Source organism: Budorcas taxicolor, chromosome 11 (genome assembly GCF_023091745.1).
Source record: "Budorcas taxicolor isolate Tak-1 chromosome 11, Takin1.1, whole genome shotgun sequence".
NCBI lineage: Eukaryota > Metazoa > Chordata > Mammalia > Artiodactyla > Bovidae > Budorcas > Budorcas taxicolor.
Window position 1 is genome coordinate 65,906,443 of NC_068920.1, and position 20,456 is coordinate 65,926,898.

The window sequence follows — 20,456 nt, forward strand, 5'->3', positions numbered from 1 at the left end:
CGCCGAGCTCTTCTGGGACCTCTCTGCAGGAATCCTGCCAGCCTGGCTGACGTGTGGAACTCGGACTACCTCCAGTCAAGGGACCGAAGCGTCTATAGTTATACAGCCACTCCGGAGCAAACAAGCCCCAGGGTGACCTGATTCTGGTGGTCTCACAGAATTCCCCCTGTGAGCACTGGGGTCCCTCAAAAGAGACAAGAATTTGCCTTGAGGTGGCTCTGCCCGTGGCCCCAGGGCACTCACTGCCACTGGGCCATCTCCAGGTACCCATTTGTCCTCTGTTAAGTTTTATAACAAAATCCCTCGGAACACATATAAAAAGAGGTTTTATCGTACATGTTAAAACAAAACCACAGAAACATTCAATGGTTATCTAGTAAGTTAATTTCTTTCAAAGGCAAGTAAAAACACAACCAGCCTATTAGTGAAGCATTCCACAACACGGGCACCGAAAAGCTTAGCGTCTGAGTTGGCGTTAGTTCTCCGAAAGGAGCTCCTAGTCCTCCCCACCGGATAATGGACACCTTGGCCCAGGAACTGCGCCAGCCCCTTCTGATGAAGTCCAGGACTTGAAGCAAGCTCAGTCCCGGACTAGAAGAGGCACCTGTGACTCTGGTACATCTAGCGTGGAAACAGGTGATGCCCCAGTGAGGAGGGCAGGTTTGTTCAAATGGGAAGCGGGAGACACCTTAACCTCAGAGAGGTGAAGGGCTGGAGGACAAGAGTGCAGCGTAACCCAGGCAACTTGAGAGGCGGAAGGACCCACAGAACCAGAAACCAGACACTCACTGTGCCAAGCCAACCTCTCTATTATTTATGGTCTTCCTCTCCCCAGAACGTGGACACTCGTGAAGACCTTATAACCCCCCCATGCATAAAACTGCCAGGAAAAAAAACAAACAAACAAACAACAAAGCTGCCAGAGAGCTCACCCTGGACCTGTGGGTTTGGGGTGCCTACGGCGAGTTCTGATATACACTTTGGGAAGGAGTGAAAAGAAGAACCTAAGAGAATACCTCAAAAGGAAAAGTGAGACTTGAAACAGTGGTATTTAAGGACTTCCCTGGCGGCCCAGAGGTTAATAGTCTGTGATTCCAACGCAGGGGATGTGGGTTCAACTCCTGGTCGGGGAACTAACATCCCACCTGCTAACTTGGTGAGCCTCCCCCCGGCACCACCCCAAAAAAAAAAAAAAAAAAAAAAACACACACCCAAAACACAATGGTATTTTTTCCCCATATTCTCCAAATGTTAGGCGTGGCATCACCAAACAACATCCTCTGGTCACCACTAAAGCAGACGCTCATCCTTCTGCTAAGGACAATAACCACAACATGGGGCCCCACCCTCATGACCTCATCTGAACTGAATGCCCTCCCAAAGGGCCACCTCCAAATACCATCACACTGGTGGGGACAGGGCTTGGACCCATCTGAACATGGCGGGAGGGGAAAGACACCATTCACCACCAGTGACCCCATCCAGCTCTCGGTGAGTCCACCTCCCATCTTGCTCTTTCTGTATTATAAGCCCAAGAAGCAGACCACTTGGGGTGAATGGTCATATCTCCACTTCCTACCCAACCAGGAAGCCCCTGGCCCTGCAGGCTCCCTACTCCTCTTAAGGGAGAGCGAGACCACCGTGAAACAACAGCCTCAAGCCACACGTTTCCACCTCCTTGCCTTGTTGCAGCTGAGAAGCAACATGGGCCACCAGCAGCTCTAAGGAGCCACCAGAGAGAATCTGGCCAGGGGTCTCACTCTGGCCAGCTCTGCTCAAACTGGCACGGTATGACCCAGAAATACCGCCTCAACATGGGCCAGTGCTTCTGCTGGTACTCAAAGGACATTGGCTTAAGTTGGATTAAGTGAACTTCCTTGACTAGGTCACCCAGGACGCCTACTTTAGGCAGATACGACGCTACTTCTTCATCTGTGCATGCTAAATTACTTCAGTCGTGTCCGTCTCTTTGCGACCCTATGGACTGTAGCCCAACAGGCTCCTCTGTCCAGGGGATTCTCCAGGCCAGAATACTATAACAGGTTGCCATTTCCTCCTCCAGGGAATCTTCCTGACCCAAGGATCGAACCCATGTCTCTTTATGTCTCCTGCATTGGCAGGCGGGTTGTTTACCACTAGCAGCAACTGAGAACTCCCAGCTCTTCATACACAAAAGTTTAAAAACTTCAACCTCCAAAAAACAAACAAACAAAAAAGCCCACATATTTCCAGGCTCTGCAACAGGACTCTCTTGAAGCCTCTAAACAATGTCCCCCTGAACTGAAGACCCACACTGTCCGCCGGCTCCTCACATTCAACGCCGAGACACATGTCTCATTTACAAGACTGGCTGCACTCTCCTCGTCCGTCCATTGTCTTCAGTTGGCAGCCATGCAGCTATCATTCACCAGGACACCCTCTAAATCCGTGGGCTGGCAAACGGCTTTGGGGGAGGGGACAGTGTCTAAGTTCATCTGCGATGAACAGTCCAACTGTGGGGACAGTTCATCGCAGGAGATCATCTCGGGGCCACTGCCGCTGATAAACTTACGTTCATGGGCTCCTTGGGTGGCCGGCTCTCCTCTAGAACTTTAAGGTTTTCTCTCTCTAGATCTTTTTCTATTTAATTTTTATTTCAAATCAGAGTATATTTGATTTATAATACTGTGTTAGCTTCAGGTGTACAGCTAAGTGAATCAGTTATACCTATGTATCTATTCTTTTTCAGATTATTTTCCCATCTAGGTCATTACACAGTATTGAGTTCCCTGTGCTATACAGTACATCCTTGTTGCTTATTTATTTTATATATTAGTAGTATGTAAATACTAACCCCAAACTCCTAATTTATACTTCCCCTTATAGATCTTTATTTAGCTTTTATTATCCATCACAGTAAAAATCAACTGATCAGAATATTTAAAAAACAAAACAGAACAAAAACAACAAGCAAAACAGGGGGAGGGATGAAGGGAGGGATAGTCAGGAAGTTTGGGATGGGCATGCACACACTGTTTATTTAAAATGGGTCACCTACAAGAACCTGCGTACAGCACAGGGAACTCTGCTCAGTGTTATGTGGTGGCCTAGGTGGGAGCGGAGCTTGGGGGAGAGTGTTACGTGTATTATGTATGGCTGAGTCCCTTTGTTGTCCACCTGAAACTGTCGCAACATCCCCCAATACAAAATAAAAAGCTCAAAAACAAACAAACAAAAAAAACAAAGGGTAAGGAATACATGGGGAAAGGACTATCTGTATTGGTCTTCAATCTTTCGCCATATGTTTTCTTATACTTCCTAATTTACCCCTCCAACACCTTCCCCAGGGAAAAAAAGAAAAACAACTTGGAGGACTGAGGAGGAACAGAGGGGGCCAGGACTGGCTCTGTGATCTTTCTGTTCTGGGCACAACCTCACTGATGTCAAACGAAGGCTGCAAGAGGAAAGGGGGTCAGCTCTATCTCCAAGGTCACAGGTATCTGATGAAAGGCAAACCAGGGTGTGCGCTCACTCTGCAAATCTGAAGTACCCTGGGGTCCCTCCAGTAAGAAGCTGCATTTTCATTTTCAAGTGACACTTTCATCATCCTCTGGTCCAGTACTTCCTAGGTCTTGACACTAAAAATCTTACTTTGTGCACAGAGAGCAAACACTCTGCCTGCCACCCCATCTTCCTGAGTCCGTCTTCAGGGATGACATGAGATAGCTTTTCACTGATGCTGCTCCTAAGCTCACAGGGCCAACTGTTAGCTGAGAGACCATGCATGCCTCCCACCTGCCAACCACAGACAGCGTGGGTAAAATTTCAACGGAGCCCCAACACGGTATATCACACGCAATTAAGCCTTGAGGACACATCCTCCCCAAAAGGAGACTTCCATCCCTTTAAAAACTTCTTCTGCCTCTCCAGGAGAAGCCTTATGACAACAGAAAACCACTCTGGAGCAAAACTAAGCTCACACCTTGAGACAGAAAGTAAACCCGAACATAACATCTATCACTGAGTGGAGGTCAGGGGAGGTGGCGGTGAAGTCCATCAGCCTGTCCTAATCTGACTCGGCTGTGTGTCTCTCCAGCAAAAACAAACACCATGCTGGAACTTTCCCACCCAACTGTCTTCTACTTCCTACAAAAGGTGCCAAATGGCAGAGAAATTTTCCGAACTCCAATTTCCTCTGCAGGAAAGTCTTATGATGAGAGTCAAAAATACCATAAACCACTGCAAGCCGACTGCACGCCCGCGACCTCAAAGGGCCGAAAAGGAAAGTCGTGTAACGTATATCACACGGCAAAGCCTGGACCGCATGTGGCAGGTGTGTTTTTCAGCTTACGAAGTGGCCCATGAGAAAACGGCTATTTTTATAAACATGCCAATTTTTTTTTCTTTACTTTTTGGAGGCATGTGGGATCTTATTCATAGTTCCCCAATCCAGAATCGAACCTGCATTGGAAGTGCAAAGTCTTAAGTACTGAACTTCCAAGGAAGTCCCCATACCACTTTATAAGGGCAACAACTGACTTAGAAAATATTTGCTAGAATTATGCACAAACACATAAATATATTTCTGTGTGTGGGTCAAGGTCAAAGAAAAGTTTGAAAATCACCCCATTACAGACGTATTAGTGATGAAAAATAAAGAGAGGAGCAAATAAGAAATGTGGGCTTTCCTGGTGGCTCGGTGGTAAAGAATCTGCCTGCCAACCCAGGAGATCCCTGGGTCAGGATGACTCCCTGGAGAAGGAAGCGGCAACCCACTTCCTTGCCTGGGAAATCCCAAGGAGTCCAGGGGTTCACAAAAGAGTTGGACACAACTTAGCAACTAAACAACAAAAGGTTAAATTAGGTCTACCTATTAATTAGACAGGGCTGGGGTCCACCTAAGTAGAGGAAGAAACACTTGGGGTGCACCTACTGAGGACCCACAAGGAAGTAGCCATCTGCACGCCAAGGAGAGAGGCCTCAGGAGAAACTAACCCTGCTGGCTGCTTGATCTTGGACTTCCAACCTCCAGAACTCTGAGAAACTAAATTCCTACAGCTTAAGCCAGAAGTCCCCAACCTTTTCAGCACCAAAATCCGATTTTGTGGAAGACATTTTTTCCATAGACCTGTGGGGTGGGGGGTGGGGAGATGGCTTGGGGATGATTCTCGTAAGGAACAAGCAACCTAGGTCCCTCGTATGTGCCATTCACAGTAGGGTTTGCATTCTTATGAGACCCTAATGCCACTGCTGATCTGACAGGGGGCAGAGCTAAGGCAGTAATGTCGATGGCCAGCGGCTGCAAATACAGATGAAGCTTTGCTTGCTTACCTGCCACTCATCTCCTGCTCTGCAGCCTGGTTCCTGACAGGCCATGGATGGATACCAGTCCACAGCCCAGAGGTTGGGGACCCCTGGTTTAAGCCATCCAGTCTGTGATACTTTGTTAAGGTAGCCCTAACAGGTTAATGGCTTCCCTAGTGGTTCAGTGGTAAAGAATCTGTTTGCAATACAGGAGCCTCAGGAGACTCGAGTTGGAACCCTGGGTTGGGAAGATCCCCTGGAGAAGGGAATGGCAACCCACTCCAGTATTCTTGCCTGGAATATCCCATGGACAGAGGAGCCTGGCAGGCTACAGTCCATGGGGTCGCAAAGAGTCAGACACACAGAAGCAATCTGGCACACGCTCACAGCAGGTTAATATCCTTTTCTAAAACCCAAAGGTATAGAAACATTGTGGATTGCAACAGAAGTTCAATTAGCAAAAGTATACTTTGTTTCATCGAGGCCCCTAATGTTACAGAAAAAACCTTTTTTCTTTTCTAAGAAAATTCAAGTTCACTGGATCTTAAACATTACCCACACAAGAAGTCAAAAATCAGATCTGTAAATGCCTATGGCAACCCACTCCAGTATTCTTGCCTGCAGAATCCCATGGACAGAGGAGCCTGGTGGACTACAGTCCATGGAGTTGCCAAGAGTCGGACATGGCTGAGTGACTTAGCATAGCACCACACATGCAAAACTATAGTCAAAAACTCTGGTTTTTCCAGTAGTCATGTATGGATGGGAGAGTTGGACCATAAAGAAGGCTGAGCACCTAAGAATTGACGCTTTCGAACTGTGGTGCTGGAGAAGACTCTTGAGAGTCCCTTAGACAGCAAGGAGATCAAACCAGTCCATCCTAAAGGAAATCAGCCCTGAACAATCACTGGAAGGACTGATGCTAAAGCTGAAGCTACTAGGGCCACCTGATGCAAAGAGCCAACTCACTGGGAAAGACCCTGATGGTAGGAAAGATTGAAGGCAGGAGGAGAAGCGGGTCACAGAGGATGAGACGGTCGGATGGCATCTTCTACACAATGGACAAGAGGTTGAGCAAACCCCAGGAGATAGTGAAGGAGAGGGAAGCCTGGTGTGTGCAGTACATGGGGTCGCAGAGTCGGAGACGACTTCACAACTGAACAACAAATGCAAAACTAAAACACAGCGTTAGAAACATCAATTATGACCACAAAACAAATCACATCAACGGGTTTATAAATAACCAACTTGATGGTCTAAGAAAGAACAGCTATAGTTGCAGACATAGGATATTTTGAAGGCCTAGCACGAGTCAGGCACTTTGTTAGGTATCCTGTACATTTTACCTTGATTATCTTCATAAAAAAAAAGCATCACAAGAAAGGTATTGCTATTTCCATCGTCTAGGTGAGAAATCTAAAGTGCAGACAAGAGCAACCTGGAGGCCTGTTTTTCTAGCTCTTTCTGTGACACACAGAGGAGATGGGAGCCTGGGGCTCAAGCTGAGTCACTTTGAAATTCACACACTGTATTTATTCTCTTAGGTTTTCCCAGAGGTGTTTTCAGGAAATCAAACAAGCATTTCATTGTCTATACTTAACAGCTTCTGCACGAACACAGTCATAAATAACTCGACCCCAGCTTCAGTTTTAAATAGTAACTGTTTCTATCTGCAGAGTAAATCTCCAATGGAGTTAACTATTCTTCCTCAGCTCCCTGGATCCAAATTTACAATGACATGGGCATTGCAACGCACATCCTTCAGACTTGTTCTTTTGCAGTAGTTGAGGCTCAAGAGGGAAGGGATATATGTATAAGTATAGCTGATTTGTGTTGTTGTACAACAGAAACCAACACAACATTGTAAAGCAATTTTCCCCCAGTTAAAAATAAATTTAAAAGAAATAAAAAGTGTAACAGTCAACGCAGTGTCATTCCCTAATTCCACTGGACAACTCATCCTACACAGAGAAACTCAGAGGCAAATATTCTATTAAAAATCACAAATGACAGCGGGGAGGTTGGGACCAAAGCTTTAATTTTCAGAAATATCACATTCGTAAAGTGGATGCTCTAATAATACCCAATCTGCATCGTCTGAGGGAGTATCTTTATAGGAACAAACAAGAATGTCACATCATCATGGTTTCTTTTTTAAACCTGTGTATATTTTTCACTATATAGTTTAAGAAAGTAAGCTCTAAACCTTTCTTTTTACATAATTTCTTTACCCCTTTTTGACTTTAAATTAGAATGAGTCCCTAAAATTACTTGCAGTAAATGCAAAACCACTTCCTTGACACTGAAAACAGATTTTTAATTTACAACTGAAATAGTCACTAAAATGTCCTTGTCCTAGTGTCATTAGAAACACTTCTCAGAGACAGAAGCAGGGGGACTTCTCTGGTGGTCCAGTAGCTAAGACTCTGTGCTCGCAGCACAGGGGAACTAAAACCGCCCATGGTGCACGGTGTGCCAAAAATAAAAATTAATCAATTTTAAAAATGGAAGCAGGGATAGCAGCAAAGATGCAGGAAATGCTGACCTACGTAAACAAAAGGAAAATAACTACAAACAGAACCAGAAATGACACAGATTTAAAAAAATCGGTAGACAAAGAGATGAGAGCTGTTACACTTCATGAGCTCAAAATGTAGAGGGAAGCGTGAGGACGGCGAGGAACTAAATGGAAGACACACAAAAAAACTCAAGTCAAACTTTCTGGGATGGACAGCAGGGTCTGAAATCAGAAATATGCTAATGAGATTAAAAGGAAATTGGACACTGCAGGGAAAAAAGGACACTTGATAGCAAATAAAAACTCTGAAATGAGAAGCAGGAGAAAAAGGATGAACAAAACCCAAAGGACAGAGCATCAGTGAGCTGCGGGGCAGCAACAAACAGCCTGAGATCCCTTTAACCGAGGCCCCAGGAAAGTGGGGGAGAACAGAAAGAAAAAAATGTTTTCAGTACATGTGGTGCTGAAGCAAGCACAGAAAAAATCTGAAGAAATAATAGCTAAAATGTTTTTCAAATTTGATGAACAGATTCAAGATTCACAATAAGCCCCAAGTAGTAAAATCCTTAAAGAACATTGCAGAAAAGCAAACCATAAATAAACTGGTGAAAACCAGTCATAAAGAAGGAAAAAAAAAAACTTACAGAGGAGAAAAGATAGGAATGATAGTAGATATCCTATCAGAAATGTTGGAAGAAAGCAGACACAGAGCGAACGCTTTGAAACACGGAGAGAAATAAATTAGCTTACAAGTAATTGAAGGAAACATGAGTGGATTCCTGAGTAACTTGAGAATGAGGAAATCTTCCAGCCATCACTCAAAATCAGAAAGAATAAAACAAAGGAGCTCTAAATCCCACTACATGACAAACTGAGGAGAGATTTTATAATTTCACCCCTCCAATAAAGGGCTTAAATCCCTAATACAGAGACAGCACCTGAAAATTGAAGAGGAAAAAAGAACAATGCAGTGAAAAACTAAGTAAATGAGATTAGGAATAAATAGTTTCTAAAAACAGTCCTTAAAATGAAAGATGTTCAACTTTTTCGTACCAAAAAGAACGCAAATTAATACTATGGAACAACACCATGTCTTACCTGTCAGGTTGGCAAAAACCCGTAAGTTTGATATGAAGACAAGTCTGGGAAAACAGAAACTTTCATCCATTGCCGACTGGACTTTTAAAAACTAATAATGCAGCCCCAATGGAGAGAAGGGAATTTAATAATATCTAATTAAACCATTGATGCAACGATCCCATTTCGAGAAACCTACCAGTTTACTCATTGGGACATTATTTGTCAGGCTGAAGTTTGAAAACCACAGAAATAGCCACCAGTAGAGAATAGGTTAAATAAATTATGGTAGTTCTAGGCAATGAAAGACTGAAACAAAGGAGACAGAGAAAGGAAACAGAGGAGGAAGACGTGGAAGAGGAAGAAAGTCTCTACTCTCTGATAAGGAAAGATTTCTAGGGTATGCTGACACGTGAAAAAGGCAAAGCACAGAACAGAATACGTCTGACCTTCATAAAAAAGAAAGGCCGGGGAGCATGGCTTCTCTAAACACAAATATTTTGTTTGCAGAGATTTATAGATTTGATTCATCATGAATGTGTTTTGCATTTTTTAGTTGAGGTAAGTCATTAAGGGAAAAAATACAACCCTTAACAATGAAAAATGAATTTCTGTTTATCAGGTTATTAAAATAATTACCGATATGACTGCACAGAGAAAATAATTGTTTTAAACACGATTTTGACTATACGTGCACGCATGTTAAGTTGCTTCAATCACGTCCAACTCTGCAATCCTACCGCAGCCCGTCAGGCTCCTATGTCCATGGGATTTCCCAGGCAAGAACACTGGAGGGGGTTGCCATGCCCTCCTGCAGGAGATCTTCCTGCCTCAGGGATCGAAATCGAACCCCAGTCTCTTACATCTCCTGCGCTCGGGCGGGGGTTCTTTTACCACTAGAGCCGCCTGGGAAGCGTATTTTGACTATACATCCACAGTTAAATATATTCGAAGGCCAAACAGAGCTGCAAAAAATTTACTTTCTCTCACTACTCTTATTCTTAATAGCAGTATTCATATTAAAGACATGTGTGCATGTACAATACATACAAAATAATTCTGTGAATATTGTTAGAAAGCAAGATTTTCAGTGAATAGGAAGGGAAAAGCAAGTATAAAATCAAAGCTACAACTACATGGTTTTACAGTTGAATTAGAAAGCTAAGTATGAACGCATGATTTATTTTCCTTTTTCATACCTCTTTTTTCTTTTCTTTCACATACTTCTTGGCTCATCCTATTTGAAGACCCTTAGAGGCAATGACAACCCAGTGACAATAAGCAAGCTCACACGCCAGACTGTGGTCCCTAAACACCAATCCCCATGCAAAGGAACCAGGGCCACCTGGAGGAAGGGCTAATTCCAGGCAGGAGGCAGGAAATGTACTGTTCAGTTCAGTCGTTCAGTTGTGTCCGACTCTTTTTGACCCCATGGACTGCAGCACACCAGGCCTCCCTGTCCATCACCCACTCCTAAAGAGCTTACTCAAACTTATGTCCATTGAGTTGGTGATGCTATCTAACCATCTCATCCTCTGTTGTCCCCTTCTCCTTCCACCTTCAATATTTCCCAGCATCAGGGTCTTTTCAAACGAGTCAGTTCTTCACAACAGGTGGCCAAAGTATTGGAGTTTCAGCTTCAACATCAGTCCTTCCAATGAGTATTCAGGACTGATTTCCTGAATATTCAGGAATATTCAGGACTGGTTGGATCTTCTTGCTGTCCAAGGGACTCTCAAGAGTCTTCTCCAACACCACAGTTCAAGAGCATCAATTCTTCGGCGCTCAGCTTTCTTTATAGTCCAACTCTCACATCCATCCATGACTACAGGAAAAACCATAGCTTTGACTAGATGGACTTTTGTTGGCAAAAATGCATTCGATGAGCATTTAACATGTTGTTGGCAGAGAACAAGGAATCACTCAAAGATGAATGAGGGGCTTCCCTGGTGGTCCAGGGATAAGAAATCCATCTCCCAACACAGGGGATACAGGTTTGACCCCTGGTCTGAGAAGACCCACATGCCTCGGAGCAACTAAGCCCAAGCACCACAGCTCCTGAGATCTACAGCGTGCGCTCCACAGCAAGAGAAGCCACCACAACAGGAAACCCAAGCACCACAACAAAGAGCAGCCGTCACTCACCACAGGTGGAGAAAGCCCTCACGTGGCAACAGAGACTACTGTACTTTGTACAGCCAAAAATATTAATAAATTAAAAAAGGAGCCAGAAGACACAGGAAGGGGTTCTCACGGGCAGAAGGTGGCACCATCTGAGTACCAAAAAAAGACAGCAATTAACCAAACCCACAGAATGCATAAGGGGCTTCCCTGGTGGCTCAGATGGTAAAGAACCAACCTCTAGGGCAGAAGACCTGGGTTTGATCCCTGGGCTGGGAAAATCCCCTGGAGAAGGGAATGGCAACCCACTCCAATATTCTTGCTTGGAAAATTCCTCACTGTATAATCCTTTCGACATTTCAGAGAGTCTGGAAATTTGCATAATAAAGTGTTGGGAACAGGGAACATGAACTTTAAAATGACACTAAAAAGGGAGGGAGGAAGCAAGACAGAAAACCAAACAAAGACCAAAAATACTTCACTCACTTGTCACCACTACAGACAGCTAGGGCACTTACACTAATCACAGGCAACTAAAGGGTGAAAGCAAGCATTCCTCCCCTCTCTTCCCTAATTGTTCTCAGGGCAAGCAGACTGCCCTTCCCAGACAAGCTCAAACTGAAAGCTGTAAAAGTACTGATCAAATTAGACAAGCATCGTTTTGTGGTATGTAGAGAAAAACTATATAGGCAATGATTTTAATTGCCTAATCACTAGATGAAAGGTTGACGGGGAAGAATGCGATAGAAGCTGTCACCTGACCTTATCAACTCATCTTAGCATCCCTAAGAATCAGACACCAGCAGACATGTGCTCCCAGGCAGGATGAAGGACACCAACCTGTTCAGTATTCTTCTTTTAGAACCTGGATTCAACTGAAACTTTGTAACGACCATCCATTTTTCAGGAAATATGAAGGACCAAGAAATGGATGGGGCGATACCCTGAGGAAGGAAAGAGATCAGTGGGACACTGTGCATAAAAACTGACCCAAATCTTCACCAAGTCAATGACGTGGGGGGAAACAGTGGAGTGGGGACGGAGGGATGGAGACATTCTTGACTGAAAAAGATAGAAGAGGGGCTTCCCTGGTGGTCCAATGGTTAAGAATCGGCCTTGCAATGCAGGGGATGCAGGTTCGAGCCCTGGACGGGGAAGTAAGATTCCATACGCCACTGGGCAACTAAGCGTGCGTGCTGCAGCTACTGAGCCCACACGTTTTGGGGCCTGAGCACCACGAGAAAGAAGCCTGCGTGCATGCACCTAGGACCTGACGCAGCCAAAGAACAGAACAAATGCTTCTTTAAAAAGATATGAGACACAACAATCAAATGAGCAGTGTGTTTCTGGTTAAACACATGAGAACAACCAGATCCACGGGGGATCCGGGAGCAGCCAGAAGCCCATGCCTGTAAGGAGTGTAGCTGACAGCAAGGAGCTCAGTCTCCTCTATCAACAGTTTAATGATGCTACTGCAGTGACAAGGAATGGCCCTAGATTCAGAGATGTTCACCAAAATATGTAGGGGTGAAATATTATTTCAGGATTTGCTTTAGAATACATCAGCAGGGGGAAAAAAAGATTCAGAGAGGAAGAGATAAAGCAAGGTGGGCAAGCCTTGATCATAACATGCCTGCAAAAAGGGCCCGGAGGATGTCATTACACCACTATAAACATACTACTTTGGGGCATGTTGGAAAACCTTTAGAGTCAAGATTTCAAACCATTTCAACAGAAAAGCCATGGCAGAATACCTAAGAAGACATGTCTCCAAAGAAGACATACAGAGAGCCAAGAGGCACGGGAGAAAAGGACCAACATCACCAGTCGTAAGAGAAACGCAAAGCAAACGACAAGAAGGCACCACCTCATGCCCGCCAGAATGGCCATCGCTCAAAAGCCTACAAATAATACATGCTGGAGCAAGATGGACTATAAAGAAAGCTGAGCGCTGAATAACTGATGCTTTTCAACTGTGCTGTTGGAAAAGACTCTTGAGAGTCCCTTGGACTGCAAGGAGATCCAACCAGTCCATCCTGAAGGAGATCAGTCCTGAATATTCATTGGAAGTATTGATGCTGAAGCTGAAACTCCGATACTTTGGCCACCTGATGCGAAGAGCGGACTCATTTGAAAAGACCCTGATGCTGGGAAAGATTGAGGGCAGGAGGAGAAGGGGACGACAGAGGACAGCCAGGGCTGATGGTTGGATGGTATCACTGAAGTGAAGTAAGTCAAAGAGAGAAATATGCCATAATTTATATGTGGAATCTAAAAAAAAAAATATGACACAAATCAACTTATTTACAAAGCAGAAACAGACTCACATAGAAAACAAACTTACAGTTAGTGAAAGGAGAAAGGAGGGATAAACTAGGAATTTGGGATTAGTAGATAAACACTACAATATATAAAATAAACAAGGACCTACTTTATAGCACAGGGAGCTATATTCAATATCCTGTAATAACCTATAATGGAAAAGAATCCGAAAAAGAATATATACGTGTATTAACTGAATTAATACTGAATTAATCCCTGATTCTGGGAAAGACTGAGGGCAGGAAAAGAAGGGGGCAACAGTGGATAAGATTGTTGGATGGCATCATTCACTCAATGGACACAAGTCTGAGCAAACTCCAGGAGAGAGTGAAGGACAGGGAAGCCTGGCGTGCTGCAGTCCACAGGGTCGCAAGGCATCGGACACAACCTAGCAACTGAACAACAGCAAAATTGACTGAATTATTTTGCTGTACACATGAATCACTGTATATCAACTATACTTCAATTTTCTCCAAAAGGCATAAGTCTGGATAATTAACCCCCACCTATGCATATATTTTATAAAATCAGAAGTGAAAGCAGGATAAGAAAATGGGGCAGAAAATTATACAGTCTCTGAATTTTCTTCATATATTTTAAATGCAGATCACTCCCCAGCTCCAGACCACTCAAACATGCAAGGTTCTAGCAGATGTCAGAGAAGTGAGCCCTCGGGGACAGTGACAGCTTCTGTTGTGAAGTTAGCGTGGCCTGAGGACGAGGACATACCCAGACAGACCCTTAAGTCCCAGAGGGAAGGAGCACTCTGGACTCCACGTGCGTTAGGAGGCTTCTGCTCTCTCGCTGTGCCGTCTCCATTGACCATCTAGAAGTCACTGAATGAAACTCATCTACCAGAGTCACCATACTTGGAAACTGAGCTGCTCCGGTCAGTCTCTACTCATCCACTGGAATGGAATGGACGGAACCGAATGCTTGCTAAGACCTCCTCCAGATGGTTTCCTTTTTGTTTTTCTGGAGTACAGCTGCTTCACAAGGCTGTGTTCTGTTCTGCTGTACAGCAAAGCAAATCAGCCACACACATACACAGACCCCCTCTTTTCTGGATTTCCTTCTCATTTAGGTCACCACAGAGCACTGAACAGAGTTCCCTGTGCCGTACCGTGGGTTCTCACTGTGTGCGTGTGTGTTACTTGCTCAGCCATGTCCATCTCTTGCGACCCCATAGACTGTGGCCCACCAGACTCCTCTGTTCATGGAATTCTCCAAGCAAGAATACTGCAGTGGGTAGCCACTTCCTTCTCCAGGGGATCTTCCTAACCCAGGAATCAAACCCAGGTCTCCTGCATAAAAAAGAGATTCTTTACCGTCTGAGCCACCGGGGAAGCCCGATTTGTCTATTTTACATATAGAATCGATAGTGTATATAGTCAATCCCAACCTCCCTATTCTCTGTGCAGAAGTTAGGCAACGTGTAAAATCCTAGAGAAAAGTTTGATTTCCAGCTTAAAAACTTTATGTTTTTTGTTTAGGCAATATTTATTCTGAAGTATGTTAAGTTTAAAAAATCAGAATTTTAAAGTAAAAATAAACTTTATGCAAAAGGATTATTACAAGAGGGAGAAAAGGGGCTATTTTTTTCTCCCAGTTGTACTGAGATATAATTGACATAAAGCACTGTGTAAATTCAAGATGCACAGCAAAATTATCTGTGTTACATCTGGTTACATACATCATGAAATGATTATCACAAGTTTAGCGCTCCTTCATCTCATATAGACACAAAATAAAAGAAACACAAAACGTTTTCCTTGTAATGAGAATTCTTAGGATTTACTGTCTTTAAAACTTTCATCTGTATATTTTTATGTACATATATTATCATTATACATAATGATATATCATGTTGTACATTATATCCCTAGTATTTATTTATCTTATAACCACAAGTTTGTACCTTTTGATCACCTTCTTTCAAGACCCCCTTCCCCCACACCCGCCCCTTCTGGTAACCACAAATCTGGTCTCTTATTCCATGAGTTTGTTTTTGAAGCATAGCTGACTACAACTATTAGTTCTTACTGTACAACAGTGATCTGCTCTTTCTATACATGTCAGAAAAGGAACTGACCCAAAAGAGAAAGCTCAGAAAATCGTGAGATCTCCAACAACCTCCCCAGTTTAAAAGCATTTTACAAAAATGACCTCTGACATCCGAATTCACCAAGTCGGAAAGTCAGACTCAGCACCTGCCGGCTTTTTAAAGTAACGATAAACACATCCCTAAAGGAAGAATATCTTCGGGGAGTTTCATTATTTGAGCATAAGCAAAATTATTTCATTGGAAATTGTAAAAGCCAAGTGATGGACGCTTCCCAACAGAAGACAAATGTCAGCCAGGGCCCCCATCGGTCACTTCCAAGTGTTAATCCACGTGGAAAAGGCCAGCCAGGGCTGTTCTCAGAAATCGCAGGCAGCCAAAACCAAGCATGACCACTCATCCTGCGTGACCTTAGGAGGTGCACACAAAACACACTTCTGAAACTTTCCTCCTGCAAGGCTGCCTCCCAGGCTTGCCTTGAAGTGCACAGCAAGTTCTGTTCTTGAAAAACGACCTGGCTGGCGGCACTTCCTCAGCTGCCCTGGCACAAAGGTCACCCAGACACGAATCTGATCCGCCCTGGAACATTTCCTCCCGTAAGTAATAAAACTCTCTCTCCAAAGACAAAGCAAACAGTGATGCAGAAGACAAGAAACGAAAACGCCAGCCATGGTCAAGGGCGGAGATAAGCGTCGACACGGCAGAAAGAACACGGACGGAGTGTTCCGTTAAGAGCCTGCACCTGGGCCACTGGGCAGGGTGGGGGTGGGGGCAGAGGGTGTGGTGTCCCCCTGACATGAGACATGGCCCCGGCAAGTCACGAGGAGCCCGTATGCTGCATTTTCCCTCCCCAGGCCCAATGATTAATTATTTTGGCTCAAATGAGGAGCGTTCGGGAAAGGGATTTTGTTTAAACCAGAAAGCATCACACTTGCCATTCTCACTCTTTATAAAACACATCCCACCATTTGTTAACAAAGCATGTCACAGCTTCCTTGTTTTAAAATTTATTTTTAATTGAAGGATGGCTGTTCTACAATACTAGTTTGATTTCTGCCATACATCGACATGAATCAGGCATCGGTGTACATAGGTCCCCTCCCTCTTGAACCTCCCTCCCACTTCCCACCCTTTCCCACCCCTCTAGATTGTTACAGAGCCCTGGTTTGAGTTCCCTGCGTCACACAGCAAATTTCTATTGGCTATCTATTTTACATATGGTAGTGTATATGCCTCCATGCTGTACAGCTTCCTTTAATGATCCTTAAAATTTCAAAAATCAGCTTGTTTTTAAATTTTCCAAGCCTAAAATATTAACCAAGTTTTCCTCAAACTACACACACACATCTGCTCCCGTGATGCAAGGTACCTCTGCCTCCCTAGACGGGACCCCATCCCCCCAACCCCCATCTGCTGGGAAATCTACACTCCGACGGTGGGCGGCGCTGTCACAGCATCCCCTTTCTCAGCTGCTACCGCTTGGCTCTGCTTTCTTCTGTTTTCCTGCTCTCCTTCATTTCCAGACCTTGCTGGGAACACAGAACATGAAAACATTGCCCGACGCTGTCATAAACAGTCACAACGCTAGCCAGGCACTCTGCGGTCCACACGCAGACCACAAGGACACGAGCATTATTAAAAGGCTACCTGAAATGTCCGTCGACTGATGACTAGATAAAGAAGATGTGGTACTCAGCCATAAAAAGGAATGAAATTGGGTCGTTTGTAGAGTCGTGGATGGACCTAGAGTCTGTTATACAGAGCGCAGTCAGTCAGAGAAAAACAGATATATATTACTGCATATATGTGGAATCTAGAAAATCAGTACAGATGAAGCTATGTGTAGGGCAGGAACAGAGATGCAGGTGCAGCGAACGAGTGTGTGGGCACGACGGTGGGGTGAACTGGGAGTTTAGGACTGACACACATACACCACCATGTGTAAAACAGATAACTTTTGGGAAGCAGCTGTGCAGCACCAGGAGCTCAGCTCAGAGCTCTGTGGTGACCAGGAGGGGTGGGATGGGGTGGAGGGGGGTCCAAGAGGGAAGGGGGTCTATGGGAACATACAGCTGATTCACTTCGTGCTACAGCAGAAAATGACACAGCATTGTAAAGTGACTATATCTCAATTTAAAAAAAAGAAAAAAAGGCCACCTGGACAAAGGTTTGATGAGCTTCTCCTGAATGCTCCTGGCAGGACAGCATCCTGGGTGCCTCTAAGCACAGCAAGTCCTCTGTTAGTCACCAGAAGAGACAGCCCACCCCCAATCTCAATGAACTGACATCAAAAGGAGTCAAATTATTGCCCCATCCATTCAACTCCTACAATAGTCCAGGCACATCACCCAGAGTCTTTCCTGGATATCTTCCGTTTCCTAAAAACAGGCAAAACCCACTAAGTCTATGTGTAGGGCCACAGTCAGAAATGAAATGTATGTGTGCGTAACGCAGTCATAGCTCTGAGAAGCCCCTACCCGCAGGGACATGGAATAATACATCGGTGCCTCACAGCCTGGCGTGGCCTGGACTCATTGCAGGACAAAGCACGGCTCAGACCACCGGACACAGAGAGAAAGCAACGCTGCCCTGCTCCTCCAGGGCCCTGAAAAGCTCTTCACAGCCCAGGCATCAACTCAGAGGCGGACCCCTACCTGCAGGCTGGACCCTGCCCCCCAGTCTCCTCTGCCTGTGGTTTCTCTTCCCTCCCGTCTCTGCCTAGGACCTGGCTCCTGGCAGTTGCCTCTCCTGGTTCTACACACCACGCGCTTGGTTTCAAGTCACGCGCCGATCGCTGTGTATCTGATTTCAAAAAGAAAGCAGACACACAGTATTCAGCCTCGAAAGGAAGGAAACTCCGACACACACCATGACATGAACGAACCTCTTTTTCCATTCTGCACTTCTAAATCATTTGCAGATTATTTCCTAACTTGTCTCCAGGTTCTGACACGGAAGAACCTTGAGGACGTTATGCTCGTGAAGTCAGCCAGACACAAGAGGACACACACCGCATAAGTCCACTTACATGAAGCTCCTAAGGTCATCAAAGTCCTAGAGACAGGAAACAGAATGGTTGTTTCCGGGCCCAGGGGGATGAAGGAATGGGGAGTTCCTCAAGATGAACAGTGGCAGCACAGCAATGAGTGTGCTTAATGCTCTGACCTTTCCACTTAAAAACGGTTAAGCTGGGACTTCCCTGGTGGTCCAGTGGCTAAGACTCCACGCTCCCAGTGCCGTGATCCCAGGTTTGATCCCTGGTCAGGGAACTCGGAGAAGGCAATGGCACCCTACTCCAGTACTCTTGCCTGGAAAATCCCATGGATGGAGGAGCCTGGTAGGCCGGCGTCTATGCGGTCGCACAGAGTCGGACACGACTGAAGTCACTGAAGTGACTTAGCGGTAGCAGCAGGGAACTAGATCCCCCATGCCACAGCTAAGACCCAGTACAGCCAAATATTTATTTTTTTTAAAAATGGCTAAGCTGGACTATTCACAATAGCCAAGATACAGAGGCAAACGCAGTGTCCATCAACACACGAATGATAAAGATGTGATGATATACATATACATACAATGTATGTACATACAATATACATATATATACAATGCAATACTATTCAGCCACCCACAAAAAAAGAGAATGAAATAATGCCATTTGCAGCAATATGGATGAATCTACAAATTATTGTACTAAGAGTTAATGCAAACTCTTAATGCAAACTATTATATATAGGGTGGATAAACTACAAGGTCCTACTATATATAGCACAGGGAACTATATTGCGTATCCTGTGATAAACCATAATGGTAAAGAAAAAAAACAGTGTTGACGCTAATCAATTTTATATTTAACCACAATAAACAAAAATTCTTTTAAAAGACAGGAAGCAAGACCTTTTGCTCCAAGTTCTACTGTGCAGTGGTCCTGGTGGCTAGCCACAGAGCTCAGACTCAGGCCCCGCATAGCCCTGGACTATCCCTGGCCTTGGCTTCTCAGAAAGGACCCGAGACACTTTATCAGTGGTGGCACGCACCACCTCCCTTCCCCTCGTTATGGACAGGGGTCTTGAATCCTGAGCCCTTGACCTTCGCTTACGTACTTGACCCCCCATTCACCCACACGCCAGACTCTGCCCTGGGCACTGAGAGTCAGTAGCGAGCACCACTCTGAGAAAACTATTTTCATTAGGGACCAAGCACTTAGATAAAAGGGAAACATTAGTAGAGCCAAGTGCTACAGGGACAAGGGAGCCGGAACTGAGGAGGCAGTTGGCAGAGGGTCCTGGGGAGGCCTCTCTGGGCAGGAGGGGGACATCTGAGTTCTGATCCAAATGACAGGGCACACGTCTCTGCCAGCGCCCTCAAAAGGGCTCATAACAACCCTCACAATGTACCTTCTCTTCGGTCTGCTGAAACCAATAGTAATTGTAGAGCCTTGGGATCCAAAACAACAACAATGCCTTGGGATTCATTAACAAAGTAATAATAACAGGACTTCTCTCTCTTCCCGCACCATCCACAGATCTCTGCTGCCAAGTGATAATCACGTTCACCCACAAAATCACCTACCCAGCTCTTCCGCCTCTGCTTTAAAAAAAAAAAAGAGAGAGAGAGAGAGATTCTTATCCTCAAGAATCAGCCCCCACCCCCTGCACTGCCCTGGGAGCAGCCAGAGGCAAGTTCAGATATAAATCACCCCCTCCGGCCACACTTCCTGTTCTGGCCACCTCCCAGAGCCGCCCAGGCCCTTCCTACAGCTCTTGTTTGTGCTTCATCTGAGACAAGAGACCCTGGGCAGGGAGCCTTTCTCAGGGCTCAAGACACAATAAAATATTAAACACGGTGAATCAATATCACAGCACAAGATGCCCACGGGGCTCCCGGAAAGAGGCCTGAGTACCTAAATCAATACCACAGGCCCGAGACAAATCTCCACCCCAGTGCCTCCTCCCTTACCCGAGAAAAGGGCACCCGAACGAACAGCTGCTTACTCAGACCTTCAGTGGGCAAGAGGACAGACGAAGGTGGCGCCTCTCTAACTCGCCGTAGGTCAGGCCCAAGGCGAGCGCA

The 20,456-nt window shown here is 45.1% G+C and overlaps 1 protein-coding gene across 3 annotated transcripts in view; it reads right to left on the reverse strand.

The window, feature by feature from the left end:
• Positions 1 to 20,456, reverse strand: part of TBC1D8 (TBC1 domain family member 8) — a 138,622-nt gene that overhangs the window by 60,615 nt on the left and 57,551 nt on the right. The window contains exon 2 of one of the 3 annotated variants that reach the window (XM_052647510.1): positions 14,445 to 14,625. The exons of the other annotated variants lie outside the window; for them this stretch is intronic. Within the exon in view, the coding sequence (XP_052503470.1) occupies positions 14,445 to 14,508 (64 nt within the window). The 5' untranslated portion in view covers positions 14,509 to 14,625. The remainder of the gene's footprint in view (positions 1 to 14,444; positions 14,626 to 20,456) is intronic. 3 annotated transcript variants of the gene reach the window in all.